General features: G+C 54.2%; 1 protein-coding gene across 3 annotated transcripts; it reads left to right on the top strand.

The window, feature by feature from the left end:
* Positions 1-758: 758 nt before the first annotated feature.
* On the top strand, positions 759-13239 carry PLIN1 (perilipin 1). Of its 3 annotated transcripts, none has more exons than XM_057494723.1 (9): positions 759-986; positions 1581-1639; positions 4370-4574; positions 6238-6320; positions 7503-7767; positions 8060-8232; positions 9984-10172; positions 10784-10861; positions 11737-13239. In XM_057494723.1, exons 2-9 carry the CDS (start codon positions 1595-1597, stop codon positions 12076-12078), a joined length of 1380 nt encoding a protein of 459 aa, XP_057350706.1. In that variant the 5' UTR covers positions 759-986; positions 1581-1594; the 3' UTR covers positions 12079-13239. The 3 variants fall into 3 exon arrangements, with proteins under 3 accessions (XP_057350706.1, XP_057350707.1, XP_057350705.1); XM_057494722.1 differs by having other exon boundaries at positions 764-986; positions 10616-10861; XM_057494724.1 differs by lacking the exon at positions 10784-10861 and having other exon boundaries at positions 760-986.
* The last annotated feature ends 1740 nt before the right edge of the window (positions 13240-14979 follow it).

The following is a 14979-nucleotide window of genomic DNA, read 5'->3' as shown; positions in this document are numbered from 1 at the left end:
CCTAGTATCCATTTTAACTAAAAGGCCCTTCTTGGACAATCTGAAAACTTTGCCTTACACTAGAGTCCTCTCTCACTGAAGCCAGGAGCTAGAACTTGGGCTCCTGCGTGGCTCACTGCTAAGGGACGAGGGGTGTCGCTGGGGGCTGTTGATCAGTACCAGAGTCTCGGTCAACAGCGTCACTTTCCCGAACTTGACAAGATCCAGTTGGCTCTCCCACTGCCAAAGGTAGAGTTCCAACTTATTTAAATCTAGATTTATTTAAATGTGAATCTAAATTTAAACTTAGAATTATTTAAAGCTAGGAATTTACAGAGATTGAAATTGCTTCATCAAAGGCGAGGTAGTCAAGGACTCAACCCAGGCCTGGTTCTCTTCTCCGTTGGGAGCCCTTTATCTTCATCACCAGAGAGTCATACATTCAGGTGAACCCTGCTCCCGTGCGGGTGTTAATCTAAGGGTCAATGGTATATAAGGAGGTGTGAAGGGAACAGTCCCACAGGACAGGATGTGGAAAAGGAGCCAAAGGTTATAGAGCTTTAGAGTTTATGAGTCTAATGACATACATCCCAAAACCTTCTTTCTGGAAAACAGGTTTTTGGGAACTGGGGGCCAGAAACATTACAGAACTGGTATTTCATGGCTCTGGGATAATAACTCCTTTGAGCCTGGGTCTTCAGCTCTGCTGTCCACCTCCTCCTTGGCTAAATCTCCTTGCAGAAGTTAGGGTATGCCCAGGGGACCCTGGGTCAAATAGCCATGACAACCAGCTGACCCAGCTTTCTCTTCCTCTCTGCCCTCTAGCTGGGAGGTGTTAGCAGCATTACCCAAGGCTCCCCGGAGTAACTGGAATCGTTTCTGCCGGAGGAGACGCTCCGCAGCCTGGGCTCTGTGCACCTGGGGTGGCGGCAGCTGGTGTGAGCGTGGGGGTTCTGGAACATCCACCTGTCCTGCCTTGTTTCTGAGTTAAAGGGAAGAAGTTGAGGGTAAGGGCCTGCTGGGGGTTTGATGACGAAGAGGCCTGCGGGAAACCCCCAAGGGAGAGACTGCTCCCCAAGAACGGCCGCGTGCAGAGTAGAGGTTCTGGGCCACTAGCTTTTCCAGAACACAACTAAAGTAGCTGGTGTGCAAGTGACTGCTTTCTCACCTGGCCGAGCATGGAGGGAGGACTACCAGATAAGCTTGCTTAATAACAGGAATTAATGCAGACTTTTTCATTAAAAAAAGAGACTAAACTTGAAAAGTGTTCTTTTAGTCTCCTTTGGGCCCTTATCTAAGAGCCCCTAAACTTCATCTGAAACCTTTAATCTCTTAAAGCTACCATTATTTTCAGTTCTTACCCTGAACCCTTGTGAGAAACATCTGTCTTGAGAAGGAGGCTGTGGGGCAACTCATCCATATGGGACTAAGGAGTGGCCACTTGTCCGTGACATTCGCCCTCCAGCCTAAGGCCCTCTGTTCAGGGAACTTGAGCTCCCAGGCATCCTGGGCTCAGCTGGTGGCCATGAAAGGTAGGGGCCTGGCCCTGTGGACCTCAAGCCGAGGGCCTTCTGATGGACCCGAGACCCTCTGCTTTGCAGCCTGAAGAGCTACGATGGCAGTCAACAAGGGCCCCGCCTTGCCGGATGGAGAGCTCCCCGTAAGTAACTTGGGCTTGTCTGAGTCAGGGGTGGACAGCTGAGCGGGGAGGGGAGGTTCAGGGGACCTTGAGTCGGATGGGCCTAGATTACATGCCTAGCTCATCACCCGTTATGTCCTAGCTACTCCTGCCCTCACTACCTTTTGCAGGGGCCTCGTAGAGGATCTTGGGCAGGGGAGGGAAGATGCCTGATAAAAACTAAGCACCTTGGAGGAAAAGGACAGAAATACTCACTGCAGGGAGGGGCAGAAGAGGAAGGGAGCTACTGTATTCTAAACTCAGACGGAGAAGACTGCCCTCCCAGGCTGCATGTGTATTCAGGCCTGAGTCACTGCCCTTGGTGACTCCAGGAACATCCTTCACGTCATGCTCCATGTACGTGGCACCTCTTGGAGTAACCTGGTGTGCAGCCCGTGCGGCATGCGGGAAGGGGTGAAAGGAGCAAGGTTTCCAGTGTTGGGTGACTAGCCTGGTTTTCACGGGACTTGGACTGGTTAGACACTCGGAGGTGTACCTGATGCCTCTTGGCAAGGCCTCTCTGATTTAGGCACAATTAAGACAGCGAAACTTAAAACTTGTGAATGCATGCTATACCCGTGGTGTCCCAATTAGGCTTTACCTAACCTTTGCACTGAGAATCGCCGTGTTAGGTTTTGTACTGAATCTTAGAACACAGAGGGGCATAAAATGGCCAAGTGAGTAGTTAAGTCAGCCTAATGGATGATGGTTTATTCCATTCTCAGGATCTCTCTCCTTCTTGGGCTTTGCCTAAAACAACCCCTGGAGGCTCTGTCCAAAATGTTAAAGAAAATGTTTTGTTTACAGTCATAATCTTTTTCTAGTTCAAATTTCAAAGTCACCTGGAAGACAAAAAGCTAAAATACTGTGGCCTGCTGTCTAGTGTACGCACAGGTCTCCCTGATGGGCCTTCTACCTCAGCCTCCTACCAACAGCAGGGGCTGGGTCCCTGCCTCAGAGCAGAACCACGCAGCAGTGCCACACCCAAGGCTTCAGAGAGAGCTGGCGTGGCGGGTCGGACCTGCGAGTTTTCTCCTTTGACTTTAATGTGAAGGATTCTTAACGTTCATAAGAGTAGCCAGGGAATACAATACCCTCCATCAGCCCCAACCACCATTAATCCATCGCCAGGCCTGCCGCATCCTCATTTATTCCCCTACCTTGTGTTATTTTGAAACAAATCCCAGATGCGCCATTTCAGGCCTGAGTTGGAATCCTGGCTCTGCCATTCAGGAACTGTGTGATCTCGGGTAAGTTACCTCACATCTCGGAGTCTTTGCAGTAGTGAGAATGCTGACCTCAGAGGGTCTCACTTAGAATTTAATGAGGTCATGTCACCAAAGCACCTGGTTGGCGCCTGGAACACAGTGGTCCTGAAAATGCTTCCCTTTGCACGACTGGACTCCACATTCCTTTCCTCAAAGACCAATGTTTTTTCACTAAGATTCTTAGGTGACCTAAAATTTAATAGTGTGGCTGCTGCCAAAGTTAAAATGCATTAATAAGAGCACAGCACCCCAATAATGAGAAACGACAGTTTCGTTCACCATTCACATCCCCAGACCTCCTGGGGAACGCTGTCTGCAAGCCTGAGTGCTGTATTTTTAAGAAAGGCAACCCCAAACTATCCCCAGAGGAGGGGCTCACCAGACCAGGCTGGTGAGCAGTGTGTAAGCTAAGTTAGGAGCTGGAGATATTTAGCACGGAGAAGGGGCTGCTAAAGGGAGGCTTCCTTGCCTTTGAATTCGTGAAGGGGCAGCCCGTGAATGATGAAATAGATTTTCTCAGCGTTGGTCCAGAAGGCAGTGGGTGGCGCAGTGGGCAGAGGTGGATTTCAGCTGAGCACTGCTGTCCAACGAGGGGCACAGGCCACTCTCTGAGGGACGAGTGAATTCTAAGGAGGTGTCTAAATAGACGCTTGCCAGAGAGACTGTGGGAAGGACTCCTGCTGCAGAGGCCCCCCGGAGGCCTGAGGTTCTGTGATTCTGTGCAGCTGGGAAGATCTAAATTTACACTTTCTACCAGGTGCAGCCCTGGCTGTGATTCACTTATTTAAGAAATATTACTGTGCAGGTCTTAGGCTGGGCGCTGGAAGCACAGAGATGACGGCCTACAGGGAGAGACAGGTGTACACACAACCCCAGCACTAGGTGACAAACATGGACAACCCAGGAAGGAAGTGGCGGCTTCTGATGCGAGAGAGGAGAGTCAGGAAGCTTCACAGACATGAGGCCCATGCTGTGCCTTGAGGCGATGGCATTGCACCAGACCGAGAGGGACATGGGAGGGAGGGGAACCTTCTAGGCAGTGGGACCAGCACACTCAGGCAGGGAGACAGTGTCCCAGAAAGACCAGAAAAAGTTTTAGATGGAGCCACCATCCAAAGTGAACTGAACTATAGACACACTGACACACGTGCTTTCTACCATTGAGTTCAAGGTGGGGTGGCTAGAAGGTGGGGTGCAACTGGCGTGGTCCCTGAAGGATGGAGATTGCCTCAGTAGTGCTGCAGAGCCTGGTCTGTGACCAGGAGAGCGTGGCGGCCTGGCTCTTGTTTTTCGTGTGGGGCATCCAGAGACCGCTCTGGCCTGGCTTCCTCCTAGGTCTCTTAGACCAAGCTAGCCTCACTGATGGGCTCCGTGACCCCGGGCCACCTTCCTGGGAGGCGGGAGGAGGAGGAAGAGTGACGTGAATGCCTTCCTTCCATGCCAGGAGCAGGAGAACGTGCTGCAGCGCGTCCTGCAGCTGCCAGTGGTGAGCGGCACCTGTGAGTGCTTCCAGAAGACCTACACCAGCACCAAGGAAGCCCACCCGCTGGTGGCCTCTGTGTGCAATGCCTACGAGAAGGGCGTGCAGGGCGCCAGCAGCCTGGCAGCCTGGAGCATGGAGCCCGTGGTCCGCAGGCTGTCCACCCAGTGTGAGTCCTCGAGGCACTCAGAGGCTGCCCGCCTGCTCATGGATGCACTGCCTGCCTGCCAGTCTGTTTGTCTGTCTGATGGTCTCATAGCTTACTTGTCTCTCTGCCAGCATGTCTCTCTGCTTTTTCGTTTGACTGCCTTCCTAACTACCTACAAGTCTTCTCATCTGTAGATACAAGTGATGTAGTTACAGATCGATGTAGGTAAATACAGGTGCAGATCTCTTCTCACCTGGAGATGCCTTACCTGTAGCCCAGCTGGCATTTTCCTAGGAAGACAATGATGGTCCAAAGACTTGTCAGGGGAAGGATGGGCAGGGCTACGTGGGCAGTGCTGGGAGGGGGCCTGTGGCAGACCAGAACCCCACGCTAGCTTTAAATCCAGCAGGAACTAACAGGGTCTGGCACAGGGCAGGGGCAACACAAGGGCTGGCCTGGCAGGGCTGGGGGGAGCTTTGGGGAAGGGCAAGCCTCTGGGCAGAGCCACTGAGGGTACCTACCGGCCTGTGACAGGCAGGGGCGGCCGAGAGCTGCCTGCCAGGGCGCCAGTGGTGAACAGCAGTCCATGCAGGCCTGATCAGACCTGCTCTGTTAAAATTATCCTGTCCCATTTGAACATTTGGTCTCCAAGGTAGGACTCTTGACAGGGCTGAAGGAAATTCCAGCAGCCCTGAGAAGCCTAGGGCCTTCCACCACCCTGATGGGAGAATTATGGGTATCTGAAGATTCTGCAGAGCAAACAGGCGAGAACACATGTAAAGAGGACTCAGGCGCTGGGCCAGCCTTCCTGCCTGTAAGCTCCTTAAATACGCCCCTGGGTCTCATTTTGCCCAATCAGAAGACAGCCAAGTCATCTGGTCTCTGACACTTGAGAATTGTGTGAAGAAATATAAGCTATCTGGAGAAGGAATATATGAAAGAGAATATGTAAGCATCCTTTGAAACTCATCTCCATGATCATGACTGCAGAGCTCATATCCTCGGGGGCCCCTAGGCAGTATCTCCGGGAAGCCTCTGCGTCCTCTGGCGTTTCTGGCTCTCTGGGGACAATGCCTTTCTCGTCCCTGTGGCTGTCTCCCCACGGTTGGCCGTCTCACTCCTAGAGTGAGCAGGAAGGGCCAAAGACAGCCTGGGGCCTGGACGGGCTGTGGTGGGAGGCAGTCCCCTCTAGGACTAGGCAGTGCCAGGCCTGTTTCCCCGGAGCCCACCCTCGGGCCCTGCGGCACCCTCCCCTCACACCTCTGCTCTGCTCTCTGCTCACCCAGAGAGGGGAGGGTGCAGAAGGAAGGACAGTATTTTTTGGTGATTCACATAGTTTCCATCACTTCCTCCTGCCAGGCAGGTACCATCCGTCCATGGTCCACACACGAAGGACCCGAGGCTCAGGCAGGCTGGGACTTGCTGGAGGGCCCACGCTGCAGATGCAGGCGCTGGGCTTTGCTGGCAGGACTGCCTGACTGCAGAGCTCTTACCGGGAGGGAAGGCAGCACCTGGTCTCAAGGAGTCACAGCAGACGAGGGCTAAATGTGGCGGGTTCTGAGGTGCTTGGGAGGCAGCAGGGCTGGGGTTTGAGGGCTGTGAGGCACCTTCCCTGGCACAGAGGCCACGGCTAGGTGCTCACGGTGGAGGAGGGGCTCACCACACCACGGCCCTTCACTTCTAGTCACGGCTGCCAACGAGCTGGCCTGCCGAGGCCTGGACCACCTGGAGGAAAAGATCCCAGCCCTCCAGTACCCTCCTGAGAAGGTGAGTCCCTCCCCTCTTCTCTAAGGTGCCCCCCACTCTGTAGTCACTGCCTGTTGGGGGGGGAGCGGCCCCAGGCTGACGATGCTGTGACTGTGAGTCTCTGTGGCCAACACCCTCCAAGGCTGGTGTCAGCTGCCCGCCCCTAAGGCCTCACAACAGGTTTCCTCCTCTCTCTGTGGGGCCACATGAAGGCAGGCTTTCTGGGACCAGCAGATGCAGCCCAGAGACAAACTCAAACAGGAGCTTGGGGTGCATCCTGATTGCCCCCCACCCGGCCCCCGAAACCCTGTGGGCCTGCATTGGATCACTTGGGGACTGCAGCTGCCTAAGGTCACGGGTCTCAGCCATCAGATCCTCAGACTGCAGTCTCCCGTCCTCTACGGGCCGTGAGACGGGAAAGCACTTCATCCGGGGATGTGTTCACTGGGCGCATACCGAGTGAGGTCCACGTCAGGCCTTGTCGGATCTAAGCTTCAGCCTCCGACTCTGTCATCCAGCTCAATGACCACCTACCCGCCACACAAACATCCACTGAGCTCTACGGACCTTATGCCACGGGATTTATCCAGTCCTCCCATTGAATCCTTTTGTCGACCCTCTGGGGTAGGAGAGGAAAGGCGTGACCTCCCCGTGGCTACACAGCCTTAAGTGGAGGCCACACAGGAGCGGGTCCGTTTGGCCCTGAGGTCTGTGCTCTTCACACTTCATTTTTCCAGATGAAGGGCATATCTTTGTCACATAGTCTCTTCCAGGCTAATAGGAGAGAAAGACAAGTCATTTCAGTGCAGAGCTTGTATGAGGATCAGCCACATCTATAAATTCGTATAAACACAGATGGGAATGTAAGCCGTGTTCTGAGGGAAGGACAGAGCCGGCAGAGGAACTGGGAAGGAGAAACCGTGTGTGCAGGAGGATTCCAGGACAGACGTCATCAAGGAGGCAGCCTTGCAGGGGATCCTCAAAGGATGGTTAGGATCTTGCAGGCAGAAATGGGGTACAAAGAAGCCAGGAGATCTGTTAAGTTGGCACGGAGAGGACTGGCGCCCTCTTCCTTTAAAGCTCAGCTTAATCAAGGTGCCTAAGTACTGGGGCCAGTGCCCTGGGCCTTTCAGTGCCTTCATGGAAGCTGAGCTCAGGGCCTGCCGGACCTACATGCCTGACCCCACTTCCCACTTCCCCCAGATCGCCTCTGAGCTGAAGGACACCATCTCTACCCGTCTCCGAAGCGCCAGGAACAGCATCAGCGTGCCCATCGCCAGCACTTCGGACAAGGTCCTGGGGGCCGCTCTGTCCAGCTGTGAGCGCGCCTGGGGGGTGGCCAGAGACACTGCCGAGTATGCCGCCCACACCCGAGCCGGCCGGCTGGCCTCTGGAGGCGCCGACTTGGCCCTGAGTGGTGTTGAGAAGGTGGTAGAGTTCCTCCTCCCTCCAGCCAAGGAAGATTCAGGTATCTGCCATTGAGGGGGCTGGCAGACCCACCCTGGGAAGTGAGGTGGCCACCCTGGCTGCCTGGGTATTAGCAAGAGGCAGCCAGGGCTCCTACAGCCACTGCTGGAACAGGGAAGGCCCCACGAGATTTTCAGATCCTCACCTATTTGTAAGTGGGGGGAGTGAGTTGCCGGAATCCCCAGGGAACTCGTGGTGGGGCTAGGACTGCCGCTCTCCAACCTGGACACGGCCTAGCTTCCTCCAACCCCTCTCTGATTCGCTTTCCCTTCCCCTCCAAAACCTCCATCCAGCCCCTGCTCCAGGGCATCAGCAGGCCCAGAAGCCTCTCAAGGCCCAGCAGAGCCTCGTGAGCAGGGTTGGGGCCCTGGCCAACACCCTCTCTCGACACACCTTCCAGACCACAGCGCAGGCGCTGAAGCAGGGCCACGCCCTGGCCATGTGGATCCCGGGTGTGGCGCCCCTGGTGAGTGTCTGCCTGAGCTCCGACTGCCGGCCTGGCAGCCCTGTGGGTGCTCTGGTCCCTCCCATCCCCCACCCAACTCGGCCTCCTCTGCTGGGAGCATCTCTTCCAGCCTGGGCTGGTTCTTTAGGTCTGAGGACAAGAGGCCTTAAGAAGGGCAGAGGGCTGGTCCTCCAGGCCGCAAGGGGAGAGGATGGACAGGATATGAGCTGAGGGCAAGCCAGCTTGCTAGGGTGGTCCTGGCTCGCTGTCCACTTCTGTCTCTCCCATTTCTTCTCTGAGTCCACCCCAACCTTCACCCTCCCAGTGGGCCACTTGCCGTGGGCCCTCCCACCTGTGAGGGAGCAGAGACCCTCATCTGCTGTCCAGGCACCAGGGCGTGTTACCTGTAAATAAGCAACAAAACCCTGTCAGTTGAGAAGAGAGCCCCAGCTGGACCTGCCCCTAACTGCCCCCAGGTTTCTGAGTTCCCTTCTAGAGACTTCTAATTTGCAGTCACCACACCCAAGGTGCAGCTGCCTTTTCTAGGCCCAGTTGGGGCTAAGTCCCTGCCACACTCCATCCTCACTTCTCTGTGTGTTTCAGCAGAGATAGGCTGGTTTTTTTCATAAGGAACTTTAGTAAGAAACTAAAACCATAAAGGAAAAGCATAAAGGTCAACAACCAGGATAACCACTTCTCAGTCATTATTTGGGTGGTACTTTTAAAAGCATCTTCAGGACTGGCTTATTCATTCATGCAGACGTTTGCTGAGAACCTGCTATGTGGCACGTTCTGTGGCTACAGCAGGGATGCAGGAGTAGTTCCCCTCTGTCCCCTGCACTGGGGTCATCACCAATGGGGGCTGAGAGTGACCCCTGCACCTGACTAGCCTCTGCTGGTGAGGCCCCCCTGGGTGGCATGGCCTTAGGCACCCCTGTTCACCTAGGATATGATGGTGTCCCCTGAAGCTGTCCCCCAAGGAGGCCCTGTTTGTGGGGCTCTCTAGGGTTTTGGAATAAGCCAAGGAGTCCCTCAGGGGATACCAGCCCACCTTCCCAGGTCAGTTTCCTACCACGGGACATTCTGGCCTACTTGATCTTTTTACCCTTTAAATATCTGCAGAGTGTTTCTACTACAGTGAAACATACATTTCCCCTCTGACCCAGCAATTCCATTCAAGGGAAATGAGCATTCATGTCCCCCAGAAGACACGTCAAAATATTCCTATCAGCTTTATTCTCAGCCAAGAACTAGAAACAGTATGAGTGTCCATCAACAGTAGAATGTCTAAACTGTGGTATAGTTATGCCACATATGGGATATTACACAGATATGAAAAAGAAGGGATGACTTCATCAAGCAATAACATGGCCAAATCTCACAGCATAATATTGAACAAAGGAAGCTATTTAGGAGAGAAAACACATTGCATGAGTCCAAAGTTCAAAAACAGCAAAACCAGTGTATCATGATGGGGGCCAAATATGGTCATCTTCATGGGGTATTGAGTGGGCAGGGAGCACAGCGGTGTTCTGGGTGTTGAAAATGGTCTCTTTCTTGATCTGTGGTGGTTCCACATGCATTCCTATAAAAAAAAAAAACCCAGAGCCATACCCTGCAGGTGCATGCACTTCAGCATACAGAAGTCATCACTCAGTGAAAAGTTTTAAGAAGGGTCTGTGGGCTGGGGACAAGGGAATTTCTTTGCTTGCCGCGACTGCCCACCTCGCGCAAGGGCTTTGAGACAGTGCCCTCTGCCTTCCTGCCCTCAGAGCAGCCTGGCCCAGTGGGGTGCCTCAGCCGCTGTGCAGGTGCTGTCCCGGCGGCAGAGTGAGGTGCGCGTGCCCTGGCTGCACCACCACACGGCCTCCCAGGAGGAGGACCGCGAGGACCAGATGGACACAGAGGGGGAGGAGACGGAGGATGAGGAATCAGAGACGGAGGAGAACAAGCTCAGCGAGGTAAGAGAGACGGTGGGGGCTGGGTGAGGGGCAAAGGCTCCGAGGCCCCACAGCCCATGGAGTGGGTGAGCAGCTGAGGCACAGGGTGAGACAAGGGTCTCTGCCCCCAGGCCCAGGGACATGGGACATGGGACATGGTGCAGCGCGCTTCACCGCACCTCCAAACGCCCAGCCAGCAAAGTCCTCTGCGCTTCTCTCAGCTGATCCTCAAACAACCCTATAAAATAGGCAGGACAGAGTTTGTCATCCCTGTTTTGCAAATGAAGAAACTGAGTTTCAGAGAGGCCAAGTGTCCTGCCAAAGGCCACACAGCTAGTGGCGGAGCCGGGCTAACAGTTTTCTCCATCCGCGTCCCTGTTCTTTCCCCTCTACCTTGGGGATGATGGAAGGGAAAGGGTTAGAGGAGTGGCTACAGCAGGTGCTGACCGTGCTCTGGCCCCCAGGTGGCAGCCCTGCCCAGCCCGCAAGGCCTCCTGGGCAGTGTGGCGCACACGCTGCAGAAGGCCCTCCAGAGCACCATCGCCGCGGTGACCTGGGCACCGTCGGCTGTGCTGGGCACGGCAGTGAGGGTGCTGCACCTCACGCCGGCCCACGCTGTCTCCTCCACCAAGGGGAGAGCCATGTCCCTTTCAGATGCCCTGAAGGGTGTTACTGACAACGTGGTGGACACGGTGGTGCACTACGTGCCGGTGAGTCCCAGCAGGCTGACCCTCCCTCCTCCTCAGGGCCTGGAAAGGGCAGATAAAGCAGATTCGACACAAGGGGCTGCCGCTGCCTGCCCTTCCCGTGTCCCTGGTGGCCCTCCTTTGATCCGCAGCGCCCCAGAAACATTTTGACAAACTGTGGTCTTGCCTGGGGCCCTTCCCAGCCTCGAGGAGAGAGAACGGTGGCTCTGGCCTGAGACCTTTCCCCACATCCCTCCTTCTCATCTGCTGGTGGGGAGGTCTTCCACTACCAGACTGGGGGGTTCCAGTGGCCCAGCCCTCACCCCTCAGCTCCCACCTGAAGGACTCAGCAGTTTTGCATGCTGCTTCTGGGGAAGGGGCTGTGGAGAGGCTTCTGGGGCCTGAGGGGTGAGCTGTGTTCCGGGGGGCAGCAGCTGCTCCCGTCCCCATTCTACCCTCCATCAACAAGGAAAACCCAAGGGACACAAATACTATCCCTTTGGGAGTCCCTAGTCCCCTTACAAGATCAAGTTATAGGTTGTGCAGGCTCAAGGAGGGCTGGTCAGGGCAGGAGGCCCCTTAGAGCTGGCCAGGAGGCGTGTCACTCTGTCACTCATGCCCACCAAGAGGCATGGGCACGTGGGAGGGGATTGGCAGCCGGCCTTTTAACCTTGGGTCCCAAACCGGGCCAGGAATGGGTACCCTGACCCTGGCTGGGGCCAGTGTATGGGCCATGTTTAGCCCACAACTGACGGGAGGCACCAGCCCCACACCCTAACCCGTGCCCTCGGATGGCTGCTCCTGGGGGGCGTGAACGCGCGGGCCCCAGAGTTGGCGGTGGGAGGGAGGCGCAGGCCGAGGGCTGGGCCGGCGCCCTAACACAGCCACCGGGCGCTCAGCTCCCCAGGCTGTCGCTGATGGAGCCCGAGAGCGAATTCCGGGACATCGACAACCCGCCGGCCGAGGCCGAGCGCCGGGATGAGGAGCGCAGGGCGTCCGCGGCGCCGCCCGCCAGCCCCGAGCCCGCGCCGCGCCCCGCGCCGCCCCGCGGCGGCCTGCGCAGCGCGCGGGGCCCGGGGCCCGACGGCAGAGGGGAGGGGCCCGCCGCTCCCCGCGCCGCCTTCCCGGCCGGGCCCCGCGAGAAGCCGGCGCGCCGGGTCAGCGACAGCTTCTTCCGGCCCAGCGTCATGGAGCCCATCCTGGGCCGCGCGCAGTACAGCCAGCTGCGCAAGAAGAGCTGAGCCGCCCGGCCGCCGCGCTCGTCCCCGGCGCCGGGCGCGCCCCCGGCGGGCAAACGGAACCCGCCCGTCCAGGGGAGCGCTGGCTTCTTCAAAGTCGTCGCCGTGGCCCGAGCCCCGTTCCCCCGGTGCTGCCCAGGCGCGCGGCATCTGTAGCATCCTCTCTGGGCTCCGCTGTCAGAGCCCATTTTTAAGAAGCATCAGGGCAGCATCCGCTTTGATTGTATGCTTTGTTTTTTTACCAAAAGATTGACTAACAATCTCTCGCTTCTCTAACCAACGTTGTGGCTAGATAACAAATTTGACTGTTTCAAAAACTTAGGTCCTTTCTCTGTAGACAAGTATTTGCCACCAGTGAGTAACGTGTCTCCACTCTAAGAGTCCCGCAGGAGGTTCCGACACATTTTTTAAGCCCTGAGCTCAGGGGTTCCCCAAATTATCCCGGCTGTCACCCGACTGCTCTGAAGGGAACAAGAGTCAGATGCAGCAGCTCTTGTGTGTTTATGGAAACTATCAGCGTCACTTTCTGAGATCCCGGTGCTCTCCACAGGCGGAGCCCGGCCTGTGCTCTGTAGCGCCGCCTTCTGGCCCGTAGCATCCTCACTGCCTTCCACCCGCGTAGTCCCCCTTCTTTTGATTGCTGGCGCCCCAGTGCTGGGGACAGCAGTGACCTTTCACCTTACAAAGCCTATCCTGTATAGACCGTATGTATGGGCTCTATAGGCACAGTTCATTTCAAGCCCTACTTTTTAAAATTCTAACATTTGGTAAATCTAGGAATTGCATACCTATCAGTTTAAAATTTGTGTGTCTTCCTCCCTGAGTTCCCGGCTTCCCCTTCACAGAAAAAACCAAGATGCCAGGCTCTTGTATATCCTCCGGGTTACCGGCTGTGCGTGTGCAAGTACGTGTGTATATACTCTCCACTTTGTTTACACAAGCTGTGGGTTGTTATACTGCTTTCTTATTTAACAATACATCTTAGAGATCTTATTGTATCTGTATCATAAATCCTCCTTGATCTTTTTAACAGCCACATAATAAATGCTTCATAACATAGATGTTCTATATTTGATTTAACTCATTCTTAATTATGGACTTCTAGGTTGTTTCCAGTTTTTTGCTCTTGTAAACAATGCTACAATAAATGTCCTTATATAAATGGCTCATGTGGATGGGAGGATGTATCTATAGGATAAACTCATAACTTGGAACCATGACACACTGGGTAAAAGAGTAGGTGCATTTTGAATATTGATAGATGATGCTAAGTAGCCTTCCAACCCAAACTTGGTTTTTCTTGATATTTTCCTCTGCAGCTGCACAGATAATTATGATACCTCTGTCAGTTCTTCTAGAATCCATATATGCACACTTATGGGCTCCTGTCAGGCTCAGGAGCACCCTCACAGTCCCTGCTCTGTTGCACGCTTGAAAGCCCAGTTCCCTGAAACTGACTCTGGACCCTGACACATCTTTGGTTTCATGAGTCATTGGTCTTGATCCATGGTTTTGGAATCTGAGCATGCCCAGGATGGGGAGAGGGGACTTCTGGTGGACATACATATGTGGTCATGGCCAGGACTCTGAGCTGGCCTTAGACCCACACTCCACCCCCACAATCCATACCACACCCAGCAGTTCCCTGGGGAAGGGATGTGGATCTGGCAGGAGGGGCCCTTAGAAACTGATATGGCAGGGCTCTGTGGACAACTGCAGGAGAAGTGACATCAGGCCTGGATGTTCAGAAATGAGAGCAAAGTATCTTCTCTAAATGACAGAACTTCGCATTGGTGGCCCCAAGCTGGATGTGGGACTTTGCTGTGCTCTGAGAGGCGTCACTCTGGTGAACCTTTGTGCTCATGTATATGTGAAGTCTTATCCACACTCATCTGCAAGCTCAGGACTTCGGGTAGACCACCACTTCACATGGGATGCCAGGGTCCCTCTCCAGAGAAACACCGAGTCCCCTCTATTCTATTCTAGCTCACAAAACGCACCTCCAACTCAGTCATAGCTTTTGGGGATGGAAAAAGAACCACTACAGACAATAACATACATTTATACATGCAGTTACTTATCACTTCTTTCTTCCATAATTACTGAGGGTCTTAATATCTGAAGGACTTCTCTGTCCAGAGAAAGATCACTACAACTTAGACTTTAAGGCTCATTGTAGTAAACATAATTTTCCCAACCATTTAAACACTTCATACTTAAAACTTACCAAATGCATACATCAAGTTATTTTATGTATTTAATTGTTGATTACAAACTGAAAATTCAAATTGTTCTAAACATTTCTACAAACCCTGAGTCAGTGGGAACCTCTGCATGTCTTATCGGAATCTTGCTATGGTTAGTGAGCATGCAGGGGTTCCTCTGTTGCAGAGAGGGGCCTGAGCCTGCTCACGCTCAGTCAGGTCTCCTACGACACACTGCTGCACCCTTCTACCCACACCACTCAACGTAAGAGAGAGAACCTTTCAGAGTTCCAGGGTAAGTGGTCGGTGGCTGTCCAGGGCATCGTTTCCCTAACAAACCACTGGCACACAAGGCTTCTGCTTGCATCATGTCTACTCATATTCCATTGGCCAAGGTGTGTCATATGGCCAAGTCCACATCAATGGGATGCAGAAGAGGGAGAGGAGAAAACATTTGCTGAACAATAACACAAACTAGCACACAGTGGTTTAAACATGATAGAAGTTTATTCCTCTCTCATGTAAAAATGCAGAGATGAGAGGTCCAGAGCCGGGATGGCACTCCACAGTGACAGGGGTCCACACTTTTTCTATCTTATCATTCTGCTCTGAGTGACTTTTTTCCCCAAAGTCATCTCATAGGCCAAGATAGCTGCTCTGGCCCCAGGCATCATCTCTATATTTCAGCCACAGAAAAGAA

This window comes from Manis pentadactyla, chromosome 18 (assembly GCF_030020395.1).
Source record: "Manis pentadactyla isolate mManPen7 chromosome 18, mManPen7.hap1, whole genome shotgun sequence".
In the NCBI taxonomy this organism is placed as follows: domain Eukaryota; kingdom Metazoa; phylum Chordata; class Mammalia; order Pholidota; family Manidae; genus Manis; species Manis pentadactyla.
This window is presented reverse-complemented; position numbering and strand designations above follow the sequence as displayed.

Bases quoted from the DNA above. Each gene is read 5' to 3' on its own strand.
- PLIN1 (XM_057494722.1), top strand. From the start codon at position 1,595: ATGGCAGTCAACAAGGGCCCCGCCTTGCCGGATGGAGAGCTCCCC. The intron at 7,768-8,059 runs GTATCTGCCATT...ACCTCCATCCAG, and splicing joins TCCAGCCAAGGAAGATTCAG to CCCCTGCTCCAGGGCATCAG. The intron at 10,173-10,615 runs GTAAGAGAGACG...TCTGGCCCCCAG, and splicing joins AGGAGAACAAGCTCAGCGAG to GTGGCAGCCCTGCCCAGCCC.